The sequence below is a fragment of the Cherax quadricarinatus genome, chromosome 75, assembly GCF_038502225.1.
Source record: "Cherax quadricarinatus isolate ZL_2023a chromosome 75, ASM3850222v1, whole genome shotgun sequence".
NCBI lineage: Eukaryota > Metazoa > Arthropoda > Malacostraca > Decapoda > Parastacidae > Cherax > Cherax quadricarinatus.
In genome coordinates this window covers 3,217,022-3,233,137 of record NC_091366.1, presented here as the reverse complement: position 1 = coordinate 3,233,137, position 16,116 = coordinate 3,217,022, and the positions used below count along the sequence as shown (strand labels likewise).

At 47.9% G+C, this 16,116-nt stretch overlaps 1 protein-coding gene across 3 annotated transcripts in view; it reads left to right on the top strand.

Moving 5' to 3' along the window:
* The window catches only part of Polr2H (DNA-directed RNA polymerases I, II, and III subunit Rpb8), a 543,824-nt gene that overhangs the window by 446,621 nt on the left and 81,087 nt on the right, over nt 1–16,116 (top strand). For all 3 annotated transcript variants that reach the window (XM_070100931.1, XM_070100930.1, XM_070100932.1), the window contains exon 3: nt 15,553–15,733. In XM_070100931.1, the coding sequence (XP_069957032.1) occupies nt 15,553–15,733 (181 nt within the window). The remainder of the gene's footprint in view (nt 1–15,552; nt 15,734–16,116) is intronic.

Genomic DNA, 16,116 nt, shown 5'->3' with positions numbered 1-16,116 from the left:
TGGCTGGCTTCCTCAACCACCTGGCTGGCTTCCTCAACCGCCTGGCTGGCTTCCTCAATTACCTGGCTGGCTTCCTCAATCACCTGGCTATCTTCGTCAGCCACCTGGCTATCTTCCTCAATCACCTGGCTGGCTTCCTCAATCACGTGGCTGGCTTCCTCAACCGCCTGGCTATATTCCTCAATCACCTCGCTGGCTTCCTCAATCACATGGCTGGCTTCCTCAGCCACCTGGCTATCTTCCTCAATCACCTGGCTGGCTTCCTCAATCACCTGGCTGGCTTCCTCAATCACGTGGCTGGCTTCCTCAGCCACCTGGCTATCTTCGTCAATTACCTGGCTATCTTTCTCAATCACCTGGCTGGCTTCCTCAGCCACCTGGCTATCTTCCTCAATCACCTGGCTATCTTCCTCAATCACCTGGCTATCTTCCTCAATCACCTGGCTGGCTTCCTCAGCCACCTGGCTATCTTCCTCAATCACCTGCCTATCTTCCTCAATCACCTGGCTGGCTTCCTCAGCCACCTGGCTATCTTCCTCAATCACCTGGCTATCTTCCTCAATTACCTGGCTATCTTCCTCAATTACCTGGCTATCTTCCTCAATCACCTGGCTATCTTCCTCAATTACCTGGCTGTCTTCCTCAATTACGTGGCTATCTTCCTCAATTACCTGGCTATCTTCCTCAATCACCTGGCTATCTTCCTCTATTACCTGGCTATCTTACTCAATCACCTGGCTATCTTCCTCAATCACCTGGCTATCTTCCTCAATCACCTGGCTATCTTCCTCAATCACCTGGCTATCTTCCTCAATCACCTGGCTATCTTCCTCAATTACCTGGCTATCTTCCTCAATTACCTGGCTATCTTCCTCAATTACCTGGCTATCTTCCTCAATCACCTGGCTATCTTCCTCAATCACCTGGCTATCTTCCTCAATTACCTGGCTATCTTCCTCAATTACCTGGCTATCTTCCTCAATTACCTGGCTATCTTCCTCAATTACCTGGCTATCTTCCTCAATCAACTGGCTATCTTCCTCAATCACCTGGCTATCTTCCTCAATCACCTGGCTATCTTCCTCAATCACCTGGCTATCTTCCTCAATCACCTGGCTGGCTTCCTCAACCACCTGGCTATCTTCCTCAATCACCTGGCTATCTTCCTCAATCACCTGGCTATCTTCCTCAATCACCTGGCTATCTTCCTCAATTACCTGGCTATCTTCCTCGATCACCTGGCTATCTTCCTCAATTACCTGGCTATCTTCCTCAATTACCTGGCTATCTTCCTCAATTACCTGGCTATCTTCCTCAATCACCTGGCTATCTTCTTCAATCACCTGGCTATCTTCCTCAATCACCTGGCTGGCTTCCTCAGCCACCTGGCTGGCTTCCTCAACCACCTGGCAATCTTCCTCAATCACCTGGCTGGCTTCCTCAACCACCTGGCTGGCTTCCTCAATCGCCTGGCTGGCTTCCTCAACCGCCTGGCTGGCTTCCTCAATTACCTGGCTGGCTTCCTCAATCACCTGGCTATCTTCGTCAGCCACCTGGCTATCTTCCTCAATCACCTGGCTGGCTTCCTCAATCACGTGGCTGGCTTCCTCAACAGCCTGGCTATCTTCCTCAATCACCTGGCTTTCTTCCTCAATCACCTGGCTGGCTTCCTCAACCACCTGGCTTTCTTCCTCAATCACCTGGCTGGCTTCCTCAATCACCTGGCTGGCTTCCTCAATCACGTGGCTGGCTTCCTCACCCACCTGGCGATCTTCGTCACTTACCTGGCTATCTTCCTCAATCACCTGGCTGGCTTCCTCAGCCACCTGGCAATCTTCCTCAATCACCTGACTATCTTCCTCAATCACCTGGCTATCTTCCTCAATCACCTGGCTGGCTTCCTCAATCACCTGGGTATCTTCCTCAATCACCTGGCTATCTTCCTCAATCACCTGGCTGGCTTCCTCAGCCACCTGGCTATCTTCCTCAATCACCTGACTATCTTCCTCAATTACCTGGCTATCTTCCTCAATTACCTGGCTATCTTCCTCAATCACCTGGGTATCTTCCTCAATTACCTGGCTATCTTCCTCAATTACGTGGCTATCTTCCTCAATTACCTGGCTATCTTCCTCAATCACCTGGCTATCTTCCTCAATTACCTGGCTATCTTACTCAATCACCTGGCTATCTTACTCAATCACCTGGCTATCTTCCTCAATCACCTGGCTATCTTCCTCAATCACCTGGCTATCTTCCTCAATTACCTGGCTATCTTCCTCAATTACCTGGCTATCTTCCTCAATTACCTGGCTATCTTCCTCAATTACCTGGCTATCTTCCTCAATTACCTGGCTATCTTCCTCAATCACCTGGCTATCTTCCTCAATCACCTGGCTATCTTCCTCAATTACCTGGCTATCTTCCTCAATTACCTGGCTATCTTCCTCAATTACCTGGCTATCTTCCTCAATTACCTGGCTATCTTCCTCAATTACCTGGCTATCTTCCTCAATCACCTGGCTATCTTCCTCAATCACCTGGCAATCTTCCTCAATCACCGGGCTATCTTCCTCAATCACCTGGCTATCTTCCTCAATCACCTGGCTATCTTCCTCAATCACCTGGTTATCTTCCTCAATCACCTGGCTATCTTCCTCAATCACCTTGCTATCTTCCTCAATCACATGGCTATCTTCCTCAATCACCTGCTGGCTTCCTCAATCACCTGGCTGGCTTCCTCAATCACCTGGCTGGCTTCCTCAATCACCTGGCTGGCTTCCTCAATCACGTGGCTGGCTTCCTCAGCCACCTGGCTATCTTCGTCAATTACCTGGCTATCTTCCTCAATCACGTGGCTGGCTTCCTCAGCCACCTGGCAATCTTCCTCAATCACCTGGCTATCTTCCTCAATCACCTGGCTATCTTCCTCAATCACCTGGCTGGCTTCCTCAGCCACCTGGCTATCTTCCTCAATCACCTGGCTATCTTCCTCAATCACCTGGCTGGCTTCCTCAGCCACCTGGCTATCTTCCTCAATCACCTGGCTATCTTCCTCAATTACCTGGCTATCTTCCTCAATTACCTGGCTATCTTCCTCAATCACCTGGCTATCTTCCTCAATTACCTGGCTATCTTCCTCAATTACGTGGCTATCTTCCTCAATTACCTGGCTATCTTCCTCAATCACCTGGCTATCTTCCTCAATTACCTGGCTATCTTCCTCAATCACCTGGCTATCTTCCTCAATCACCTGGCTATCTTCCTCAATCACCTGGCTATCTTCCTCAATTACCTGGCTATCTTCCTCAATTACCTGGCTATCTTCCTCAATTACCTGGCTATCTTCCTCAATTACCTGGCTATCTTCCTCAATCACCTGGCTATCTTCCTCAATCACCTGGCTATCTTCCTCAATCACCTGGCTATCTTCCTCAATTACCTGGCTATCTTCCTCAATTACCTGGCTATCTTCCTCAATTACCTGGCTATCTTCCTCAATTACCTGGCTATCTTCCTCAATTACCTGGCTATCTTCCTCAATTACCTGGCTATCTTCCTCAATCACCTGGCTATCTTCCTCAATCACCTGGCTATCTTCCTCAATCACCTGGCTATCTTTCTCAATCACCGGGCTATCTTCCTCAATCACCTGGCTATCTTCCTCAATCACCTGGCTATCTTCCTCAATCACCTGGCTATCTTCCTCAATCACCTGGCTATCTTCCTCAATCACCTGGCTATCTTCCTCAATCACATGGCTATCTTCCTCAATCACCTGGCTGGCTTCCTCAATCATCTGGCTGGCTTCCTCAATCACCTGGCTGGCTTCCTCAATCACGTGGCTGGCTTCCTCAGCCACCTGGCTGGCTTCCTCAGCCACCTGGCTGGCTTCCTCAGCCACCTGGCTGCCTTCCTCAGCCACCTGGCTATCTTCGTCAATTACCTGGCTATCTTCCTCAATCACCTGGCTGGCTTCCTCAGCCACCTGGCAATCTTCCTCAATCACCTGGCTATCTTCCTCAATCACCTGGCTATCTTCATCAATCACCTGGCTGGCTTCCTCAGCCACCTGGCTATCTTCCTCAGCCACCTGGCTATCTTCCTCAGCCACCTGGCTGGCTTCCTCAGCCACCTGGCTGGCTTCCTCAGCCACCTGGCTATCTTCCTCAATTACGTGGCTATCTTCCTCAATTACCTGGCTATCTTCCTCAATTACCTGGCTATCTTCCTCAATCACCTGGCTATCTTCCTCAATTACGTGGCTATCTTTCTCAATTACCTGGCTATCTTCCTCAATCACCTGGCTATCTTCCTCAATTACCTGGCTATCTTACTCAATCACCTGGCTATCTTCCTCAATCACCTGGCTATCTTCCTCAATCACCTGGCTATCTTCCTCAATCACCTGGCTATCTTCCTCAATCACCTGGCTATCTTCCTCAATTACCTGGCTATCTTCCTCAATTACCTGGCTATCTTCCTCAATTACCTGGCTATCTTCCTCAATTACCTGGCTATCTTCCTCAATCACCTGGCTATCTTCCTCAATCACCTGGCTATCTTCCTCAATCACCTGGCTATCTTCCTCAATTACCTGGCTATCTTCCTCAATTACCTGGCTATCTTCCTCAATTACCTGGCTATCTTCCTCAATTACCTGGCTATCTTCCTCAATTACCTGGCTATCTTCCTCAATCACCTGGCTATCTTCCTCAATCACCTGGCTATCTTCCTCAATCACCTGGCTATCTTCCTCAATCACCTGGCTATCTTCCTCAATCACCTGGCTGGCGTCCTCAGCCACCTGGCTATCTTCCTCAATCACCTGGCTATCTTCCTCAATCACCTGGCTATCTTCCTCAATCACCTGGCTATCTTCCTCAATTACCTGGCTATCTTCCTCGGTCACCTGGCTATCTTCCTCAATTACCTGGCTATCTTCCTCAATTACCTGGCTATCTTCCTCAATTACCTGGCTATCTTCCTCAATCACCTGGCTATCTTCTTCAATCACCTGGCTATCTTCCTCAATCACCTGGCTGGCTTCCTCAGCCACCTGGCTGGCTTCCTCAACCACCTGGCTATCTTCCTCAATCACCTGGCTGGCTTCCTCAACCACCTGGCTGGCTTCCTCAATCGCCTGGCTGGCTTCCTCAACCGCCTGGCTGGCTTCCTCAATTACCTGGCTGGCTTCCTCAATCACCTGGCTATCTTCGTCAGCCACCTGGCTATCTTCCTCAATCACCTGGCTGGCTTCCTCAATCACGTGGCTGGCTTCCTCAACAGCCTGGCTATCTTCCTCAATCACCTGGCTTTCTTCCTCAATCACATGGCTGGCTTCCTCAGCCACCTGGCTATCTTCCTCAATCACCTGGCTGGCTTCCTCAATCACCTGGCTGGCTTCCTCAATCACGTGGCTGGCTTCCTCAGCCACCTGGCTATCTTCGTCAATTACCTGGCTATCTTCCTCAATCACCTGGCTGGCTTCCTCAGCCACCTGGCAATCTTCCTCAATCACCTGGCTATCTTCCTCAATCACCTGGCTATCTTCCTCAATCACCTGGCTGGCTTCCTCAGCCACCTGGCTATCTTCCTCAATCACCTGGCTATCTTCCTCAATCACCTGGCTGGCTTCCTCAGCCACCTGGCTATCTTCCTCAATCACCTGGCTATCTTCCTCAATTACCTGGCTATCTTCCTCAATTACCTGGCTATCTTCCTCAATTACCTGGCTATCTTCCTCAATCACCTGGCTATCTTCCTCAATTACCTGGCTATCTTCCTCAATTACGTGGCTATCTTCCTCAATTACCTGGCTATCTTCCTCAATCACCTGGCTATCTTCCTCAATTACCTGGCTATCTTACTCAATCACCTGGCTATCTTACTCAATCACCTGGCTATCTTCCTCAATCACCTGGCTATCTTCCTCAATCACCTGGCTATCTTCCTCAATTACCTGGCTATCTTCCTCAATTACCTGGCTATCTTCTTCAATTACCTGGCTATCTTCCTCAATTACCTGGCTATCTTCCTCAATCACCTGGCTATCTTCCTCAATCACCTGGCTGTCTTCCTCAATTACCTGGCTATCTTCCTCAATTACCTGGCTATCTTCCTCAATTACCTGGCTATCTTCCTCAATTACCTGGCTATCTTCCTCAATTACCTGGCTATCTTCCTCAATCACCTGGCTATCTTCCTCAATCACCTGGCTATCTTCCTCAATCACCTGGCTATCTTCCTCAATCACCGGGCTATCTTCCTCAATCACCTGGCTATCTTCCTCAATCACCTGGCTATCTTCCTCAATCACCTGGCTATCTTCCTCAATCACCTGGCTATCTTCCTCAATCACCTGGCTGGCTTCCTCAATCACCTGGCTGGCTTCCTCAATCACCTGGCTGGCTTCCTCAATCACCTGGCTGGCTTCCTCAATCACGTGGCTGGCTTCCTCAGCCACCTGGCTATCTTCGTCAATTACCTGGCTATCTTCCTCAATTACCTGTCTGGCTTCCTCAGCCACCTGGCAATCTTCCTCAATCACCTGGCTATCTTCCTCAATCACCTGGCTATCTTCCTCAATCACCTGGCTGGCTTCCTCAGCCACCTGGCTATCTTCCTCAATCACCTGGCTATCTTCCTCAATCACCTGGCTGGCTTCCTCAGCCACCTGGCTATCTTCCTCAATCACCTGGCTATCTTCCTCAATTACCTGGCTATCTTCCTCAATTACCTGGCTATCTTCCTCAATCACCTGGCTATCTTCCTCAATTACCTGGCTATCTTCCTCAATTACGTGGCTATCTTCCTCAATTACCTGGCTATCTTCCTCAATCACCTGGCTATCTTCCTCAATTACCTGGCTATCTTATTCAATCACCTGACTATCTTACTCAATCACCTGGCTATCTTCCTCAATCACCTGGCTATCTTCCTCAATCACCTGGCTATATTCCTCAATTACCTGGCTATCTTCCTCAATTACCTGGCTATCTTCCTCAATTACCTGGCTATCTTCCTCAATTACCTGGCTATCTTCCTCAATTACCTGGCTATCTTCCTCAATCACCTGGCTATCTTCCTCAATCACCTGGCTATCTTCCTCAATTACCTGGCTATCTTCCTCAATTACCTGGCTATCTTCCTCAATTACCTGGCTGTCTTCCTCAATTACCTGGCTATCTTCCTCAATTACCTGGCTATCTTCCTCAATTACCTGGCTATCTTCCTCAATCACCTGGCTATCTTCCTCAATCACCTGGCTATCTTCCTCAATCACCTGGCTATCTTCCTCAATCACCTGGCTATCTTCCTCAATCACCTGGCTATCTTCCTCAATCACCTGGCTATCTTCCTCAATCACCTGGCTATCTTCCTCAATCACCTGGCTATCTTCCTCAATCACCTGGCTATCTTCCTCAATCACCTGGCTGGCTTCCTCAATCATCTGGCTGGCTTCCTCAATCACCTGGCTGGCTTCCTCAATCACCTGGCTGGCTTCCTCAATCACGTGGCTGGCTTCCTCAGCCACCTGGCTGGCTTCCTCAGCCACCTGGCTGGCTTCCTCAGCCACCTGGCTGGCTTCCTCAGCCACCTGGCTATCTTCGTCAATTACCTGGCTATCTTCCTCAATCACCTGGCTGGCTTCCTCAGCCACCTGGCAATCTTCCTCAATCACCTGGCTATCTTCCTCAATCACCTGGCTATCTTCCTCAATCACCTGGCTGGCTTCCTCAGCCACCTGGCTGTCTTCCTCAATCACCTGGCTATCTTCCTCAATCACCTGGCTGGCTTCCTCAGCCACCTGGCTATCTTCCTCAATCACCTGGCTATCTTCCTCAATTACCTGGCTATCTTCCTCAATCACCTGGCTATCTTCCTCAATCACCTGGCTATCTTCCTCAATTACCTGGCTATCTTCCTCAATCACCTGGCTATCTTCCTCAATCACCTGGCTATCTTCCTCAATCACCTGGCTATCTTCCTCAATCACCTGGCTATCTTCCTCAATCACCTGGCTATCTTCCTCAATCACCTGGCTATCTTCCTCAATCACCTGGCTATCTTCCTCAAACCTGGCTATCTTCCTCAATTACCTGGCTATCTTCCTCAATCACCTGGCTATCTTCCTCAATCACCTGGCTATCTTCCTCAATCACCTGGCTATCTTCCTCAATCACCTGGCTATCTTCCTCAATCACCTGGCTATCTTCCTCAATCACCTGGCTATCTTCCTCAATCACCTGGCTATCTTCCTCAATCACCTGGCTATCTTCCTCAATCACCTGGCTATCTTCCTCAATCACCTGGCTATCTTCCTCAATTACCTGGCTATCTTCCTCAATCACCTGGCTATCTTCCTCAATCACCTGGCTATCTTCCTCAATCACCTGGCTATCTTCCTCAATCACCTGGCTATCTTCCTCAATCACCTGGCTATCTTCCTCAATCACCTGGCTGGCTTCCTCAACCACCTGGCTGGCTTCCTCAACCACCTGGCTGGCTTCCTCAATCACCTGACTGGCTTCCTCAATCACCTGGCTATCTTCCTCAATCACCTGGCTATCTTCCTCAATCACCTGGCTGGCTTCCTCAACCACCTGGCTGGCTTCCTCAATCACCTGGCTGGCTTCCTCAATCACCTGGCTGGCTTCCTCAATCACCTGGCTGGCTTCCTCAATCACCTGGCTGGCTTCCTCAACCACCTGGCTGGCTTCCTCAATCACCTGGCTGGCTTCCTCAACCACCTGGCTGGCTTCCTCAATCACCTGGCTGGCTTCCTCAATCACCTGGCTGGCTTCCTCAACCACCTGGCTGGCTTCCTCAATCACCTGGCTGGCTTCCTCAATCACCTGGCTGGCTTCCTCAATCACCTGGCTGGCTTCCTCAACCACCTGGCTGGCTTCCTCAATCACCTGGCTGGCTTCCTCAATCACCTGGCTGGCTTCCTCAATCACCTGGCTGGCTTCCTCAATCACCTGGCTGGCTTCCTCAACCACCTGGCTGGCTTCCTCAATCACCTGGCTGGCTTCCTCAATCACCTGGCTGGCTTCCTCAATCACCTGGCTGGCTTCCTCAATCACCTGGCTGGCTTCCTCAATCACCTGGCTGGCTTCCTCAATCACCTGGCTGGCTTCCTCAATCACCTGGCTGGCTTCCTCAATCACCTGGCTGGCTTCCTCAACCACCTGGCTGGCTTCCTCAACCACCTGGCTGGCTTCCTCAATCACCTGGCTGGCTTCCTCAATCACCTGGCTGGCTTCCTCAACCGTCTGGCTGGCTTCCTCAATCACCTGGCTGGCTTCCTCAACCACCTGGCTGGCTTCCTCAATCACCTGGCTGGCTTCCTCAATCACCTGGCTGGCTTCCTCAATCACCTGGCTATCTTCCTCAGCCACCTGGCTATCTTCCTCAATCACCTGGCTGGCTTCCTCAGCCACCTGGCTATCTTCCTCAGCCACCTGGCTGGCTTCCTCAGCCACCTGGCTGGCTTCCTCAGCCACCTGGCTGTTATTTAAGGCTAAACAATAACTTATTGTATAAGGTTTTATCAGTGACTGGATGTTTTATCACCTATTGTGGTCGACAATCTTCTTCTTTCACTGTTTTCTTGTGTCTTTCATTGTTTTCTTGTGTCTTTCACTGTTTTCTTGTGTCTTTCATTGTTTTCTTGTGTCTTTCACTGTTTCCCTGTGTCTTTCACTGTTTTCTTGTGTCTTTCACTGTTTTCCAGTGTCTTTCACTGTTTTCTTGTGTCTTTCACTGTTTCCCTGTGTCTTTCACTGTTTTCTTGTGTCTTTCACTGTTTTCCAGTGTCTTTCACTGTTTTCTTGTGTCTTTCACTGTTTTCTTGTGTCTTTCACTGTTTTCCTGTGTCTTTCACTGTTTTCTTGTGTCTTTCACTGTTTTCTTGTGTCTTTCACTGTTTTCTTGTGTCTTTCACTGTTTTCCTGTGTCTTTCACTGTTTTCTTGTGTCTTTCACTGTTTTCTTGTGTCTTTCACTGTTTTCTTGTGTCTTTCACTGTTTTCTTGTGTCTTTCACTGTTTTCTTGTGTCTTTCACTGTTTTCCTGTGTCTTTCACTGTTTTCTTGTGTCTTTCACTGTTTTCTTGTGTCTTTCACTGTTTCCCTGTGCCTTCTTTCACTGTTTCCCTGTGTCTTCTTTCACTGTTTCCCTGTGTCTTCTTTCACTGTTTTCCTGTGTCTTTCACTGTTTTCCTGTGTCTTCTTTCACTGTTTTCCTGTGTCTTCTTTCACTGTTTTCCTGTGTCTTTCACTGTTTCCCTGTGTCTTCTTTCACTGTTTTCCTGTGTCTTTCACTGTTTTCCTGTGTCTTCTTTCACTGTTTTCCTGTGTCTTTCACTGTTTTCCTGTGTCTTCTTTCACTGTTTTCCTGTGTCTTTCACTGTTTTCCTGTGTCTTCTTTCACTGTTTTCCTGTGTCTTTCACTGTTTTCCTGTGTCTTCTTTCACTGTTTCCCTGTGTCTTCTTTCACTGTTTCCCTGTGTCTTCTTTCACTGTTTTCCTGTGTCTTTCACTGTTTCCCTGTGTCTTCTTTCACTGTTTCCCTGTGTCTTCTTTCACTGTTTCCCTGTGTCTTCTTTCACTGTTTCCCTGTGTCTTCTTCCACTGTTTTCCTGTGTCTTTCACTGTTTCCCTGTGTCTTCTTTCACTGTTTCCCTGTGTCTTATTTCACTGTTTCCCTGTGTCTTCTTTCACTGTTTTCCTGCGTCTTTCACTGTTTTCCTGCGTCTTCTTTCACTGTTTCCCTGTGTCTTTCACTGTTTTCCTGTGTCTTTCACTGTTTCCCTGTGTCTTCTTTCACTGTTTTCCTGTGTCTTCTTTCACTGTTTTCCTGTGTCTTCTTTCACTGTTTTCCTGTGTCTTCTTTCACTGTTTTCCTGTGTCTTTCACTGTTTCCCTGTGTCTTCTTTCACTGTTTTCCTGTGTCTTCTTTCACTGTTTTCCTGTGTCTTCTTTCACTGTTTTCCTGTGTCTTCTTTCACTGTTTCCCTGTGTCTTCTTTCACTGTTTCCCTGTGTCTTCTTTCACTGTTTCCCTGTGTCTTCTTTCACTGTTTCCCTGTGTCTTCTTTCACTGTTTTCCTGTGTCTTTCACTGTTTTCCTGTGTCTTTCACTGTTTTCCTGTGTCTTCTTTCACTGTTTTCCTGTGTCTTCTTTCACTGTTTTCCTGTGTCTTCTTTCACTGTTTTCCTGTGTCTTCTTTCACTGTTTTCCTGTGTCTTTCACTGTTTTCCTGTGTCTTTCACTGTTTTCCTGTGTCTTTCACTGTTTTCCTGTGTCTTTCACTGTTTTCCTGTGTCTTTCACTGTTTTCCTGTGTCTTTCACTGTTTTCCTGTGTCTTCTTCCACTGTGTCTTCTTTCACTGTTTTCCTGTGTCTTTCACTGTTTTCCTGTGTCTTCTTTCACTGTTTTCCTGTGTCTTCTTTCACTGTTTTCCTGTGTCTTTCACTGTTTCCCTGTGTCTTCTTTCACTGTTTCCCTGTGTCTTCTTTCACTGTTTTCCTGTGTCTTCTTTCACTGTTTTCCTGTGTCTTTCACTGTTTTCCTGTGTCTTCTTTCACTGTTTCCCTGTGTCTTCTTTCACTGTTTTCCTGTGGCTTTCACTGTTTCCCTGTGTCTTTCACTGTTTCCCTGTGTCTTTCACTGTTTTCCTGTGTCTTCTTTCACTGTTTTCCTGTGTCTTCTTTCACTGTTTTCCTGTGTCTTCTTTCACTGTTTTCCTGCGTCTTCTTTCACTGTTTCCCTGTGTCTTCTTTCACTGTTTTCCTGTGTCTTTCACTGTTTCCCTGTGTCTTCTTTCACTGTTTTCCTGTGTCTTCTTTCACTGTTTTCCTGTGTCTTCTTTCACTGTTTTCCTGTGTCTTCTTTCACTGTCCTGTTCTTTCACTGTTTCCCTGTGTCTTCTTTCACTGTTTTCCTGTTCTTTCACTGTTTTCCTGTGTCTTCTTTCACTGTTTCCCTGTGTCTTTCACTGTTTTCCTGTGTCTTTCACTGTTTTCCTGTGTCTTCTTTCACTGTTTTCCTGTGTCTTTCACTGTTTTCCTGTGTCTTCTTTCACTGTTTTCTTGTGTCTTCTTTCACTGTTTTCCTGTGTCTTCTTTCACTGTTTTCCTGTGTCTTCTTTCACTGTTTTCTTGTGTCTTCTTTCACTGTTTTCCTGTGTCTTCTTTCACTGTTTTCCTGTGTCTTCTTTCACTGTTTTCTTGTGTCTTCTTTCACTGTTTTCCTGTGTCTTCTTTCACTGTTTTCCCTGTTTTCCTGTGTCTTTCACTGTTTCCCTGTGTCTTCTTTCACTGTTTCCCTGTGTCTTCTTTCACTGTTTTCCTGTGTCTTCTTTCACTGTTTTCCTGTTCTTTCACTGTTTTCCTGTGTCTTCTTTCACTGTTTTCCTGTGTCTTCTTTCACTGTTTTCTTGTGTCTTCTTTCACTGTTTTATTGTGTCTTATTTCACTGTTTTCCTGTGTCTTTCACTGTTTTCCTGTGTCTTCTTTCACTGTTTTCCTGTGTCTTTCACTGTTTTCCTGTGTCTTCTTTCACTGTTTTCCTGTGTCTTTCACTGTTTTCCTGTGTCTTTCACTGTTTTCTTGTGTCTTCTTTCACTGTTTTCCTGTGTCTTTCACTGTTTCCCTGTGTCTTCTTTCACTGTTTCCCTGTGTCTTCTTTCACTGTTTTCCTGTGTCTTCTTTCACTGTTTTCCTGTGTCTTTCACTGTTTTCCTGTGTCTTCTTTCACTGTTTTCCTGTGTCTTCTTTCACTGTTTTCCTGTATCTTCTTTCACTGTTTTCCTGTGTCTTCTTTCACTGTTTCCCTGTGTCTTCTTTCACTGTTTTCCTGTGTCTTTCACTGTTTCCCTGTGTCTTTCACTGTTTTCCTGTGTCTTTCACTGTTTCCCTGTGTCTTCTTTCACTGTTTTCCTGTGTCTTTCACTGTTTCCCTGTGTCTTTCACTGTTTCCCTGTGTCTTTCACTGTTTTCCTGTGTCTTTCACTGTTTTCCTGTGTCTTCTTTCACTGTTTTCCTGTGTCTTCTTTCACTGTTTTCTTATCCAGGATGTGGAACTTGATCACGGACACACGATGTTTTGTCCTTCAGAGGTTGTACTTGACGTGATCACGGACACACGATGTTTTGCCCTTCAGAGGTTGTACTTGACGTGATCACGGACACACGATGTTTTGCCCTTCAGAGGTTGTACTTGACGTGATCACGGACACACGATGTTTTGCCCTTCAGAGGTTGTACTTGACGTGATCACGGACACGTACCTTGGTATGACAACTACGTCATTATAAGGATCCTCATTTGTCTTGACAATTAGATTTAGACATACAGTAATTAGATTTAGACATACAATAATTAGATTTAGACAGTAATTAGATTTAGACATACAATAATTAGATTTAGACAGTCATTAGATTGACATTATAATTAGACATACAGTAATTATTTTAGACACATAGGATTAGGACTGTCTAAGATGTGTGTACTCACCTAATTGTGGACGCAGGGGTCGATTCACAGCTCCTGGCTTCTCTCTGTGTGTGTTTGGTTGGGTAAGCTTGGTATTCCTTTGTGTATAAGGGGGCGTTGACGGGGCGTACACCTTCCACCCTACCGGGCAGGGATAATGGGTAGTCAGTCCCCGGGGACTGACCCCCCTGTAACAGATAAGGACCCACGCCCTCTACTGATAACTCTGATATATAACTCGCAGGAGCGCTATGTTACAAGCAGTTCCACTCTCTCAGACAAGCTTTGTACATCACTGCTGGTGGTGGTGGTGCTGGTGGTGGTGCTGCTGGTGGTGGTGCTGCTGGTGGTGCTGCTGCTACTGGTGGTGGTGGTGCTGCTGGTACTGGTGGTGGTGGTGGTGGTGGTGCTGCTACTGGTGGTGTTGGTGCTGCTGGTGGTGCTGCTGCTACTGGTGGTGGTGCTGCTGGTGGTGGTGGTGCTGCTGGTGGTGTTGGTGCTGCTGGTGGTGCTACTGCTACTGGTGGTGGTGGTGCTGCTGGTGGTGCTGTTGGTGGTGGTGGTGCTGCTGGTGGTGCTGCTGCTACTGGTGGTGGTGGTGCTGCTGGTGGTGTTGCTGCTGGTGGTGCTGCTGATGGTGCTGGTGGTGGTGGTGCTGCTGCTGGTGGTGCTGCTGCTACTGGTGGTGGTGGTGGTGGTGCTGCTGGTGGTGGTGCTGCTGCTACTGGTGGTGGTGGTGCTGCTAGTGATGCTAGTGATGCTGGTGGTGGTGCTGCTACTGGTGGTGGTGGTGCTGCTAGTGATGCTAGTGATGCTGTTGGTGGTGCTGCTACTGGTTGTGGTGGTGCTGCTAGTGATGCTAGTGATGCTGGTGGTGGTGCTGCTACTGGTGGTGGTGGTGCTGCTAGTGATGCTGCTGCTACTGGTGGTGGTGGTGCTGCTGCTAGTGATGCTAGTGATGCTGGTGGTGGTGCTGCTACTGCTGGTGGTGGTGCTGCTGGTGGTGTTGGTGCTGCTGCTGCAGGGGTTCACACTGCCTCTCGTTCATCAGTTTGTTCACAAACTTGCCAGCAGTGCTGTGTCAAGTCTGGCTGGAATATAACACACACACACACACACACACACACACACACACACACACACACACACACACACACACACACACACACACACACACACACACACACACACATACACACACCAGCCACGTTCAGAAGTTCACCTCTGTGATACATTTACGCCCTCGTGTTCGCCAGACGTTCACTCGTTCATCACCTGTTCAGTACATTCTCATATGTGTTACTATACTGAAAGTTCAAAAGAGTGGCTCCTGATATATATATATATATATATATATATATATATATATATATATATATATATATATATATATATATATATATATATGTATATATATATATATATATATCAGCAAGGTAGGCCCGCTGAAATATATTGTGGGTACTCGCCTATATGGTTGCAGGGGTCGAGACATAGTTCCTGGCTCCGCCTCTTCACTGGTCGTTACTAGGTCCTCTCTCTCCCTGCTCCATGAGCTTTATCATACCTCGTCTTAAAGCTATGTATGGTTCCTGCTTCCACTACATCGTTTGCCGGACTATTCCACTTCCTGACTACTCTGTGACTAAAGAAATACTTCCTAACATCCCTTTTGACTCATCTGAGTCTTCAGCTTCCAACTGTGACCCCTTGTTTCTGTGTCCCCTCTCTGGAAGATCCTGTCTCTGTCCACCTTGTCAATTTCTCGCAGTTTATGTCGTTATCATGTCTCCCCTGACCCTCCTGTCCTCCAGTGTCGTCAGGCCGATTTCCCTTAACCTTTCGTCGTAAGATATTCCCCGTAGCTCTGGAACTATCCTTGTTGCAAACCTGTGTGTGTGTGTGTGTGTGTGTGTGTGTGTGTGTGTGTGTGTGTGTGTGTGTGTGTGTGTGTGTGTGTGTGTGTGTGTGTGTGACGTTCCACACACACAGACAACCAGTAATATATAAACATAAAAGCAACGTGTTCTTTTCCTTCTGCCTCGGTACAGGTGACAAGTTCCGGCTGGTGTTGGCAACTACACTCCGGGAAGATGGTTATCCAACTGATGGGCCAGAGTACAATCCACTTGAGACTGGCCCCAGCAGAGCTGATCCCTTTGACTACGTCATGTACGGCAAGATCTACCGCATTGAGGGAGATGATGGACTGCTGGAAACGTCAGGCAGGCTGTGAGTACCTGTGGAAGTAGGTTAGCCAGGGTGTGGGGTGAAGGACCGTGGTGTAGAGTGAGGTAGCAGGCTGTGAGTACCTGTGGAAGTAGGTTAGCCAGGGTGTGGAGTGAAGGACCGTGGTGTAGAGTGAGGTAGCAGGCTGTGAGTACCTGTGGAAGTAGGTTAGCCAGGGTGTGGGGTGAAGGACCGTGGTGTAGAGTGAGGTAGCAGGCTGTGAGTACCTGTGGAAGTAGGTTAGCCAGGGTGTGGAGTGAAGGACCGTGGTGTAGAGTGAGGTAGCAGGCTGTGAGTACCTGTGGAAGTAGGTTAGCCAGGGTGTGGGGTGAAGGACCGTGGTGTAGAGTGAGGTAGCAGGCTGTGAGTACCTGTGGAAGTAGGTT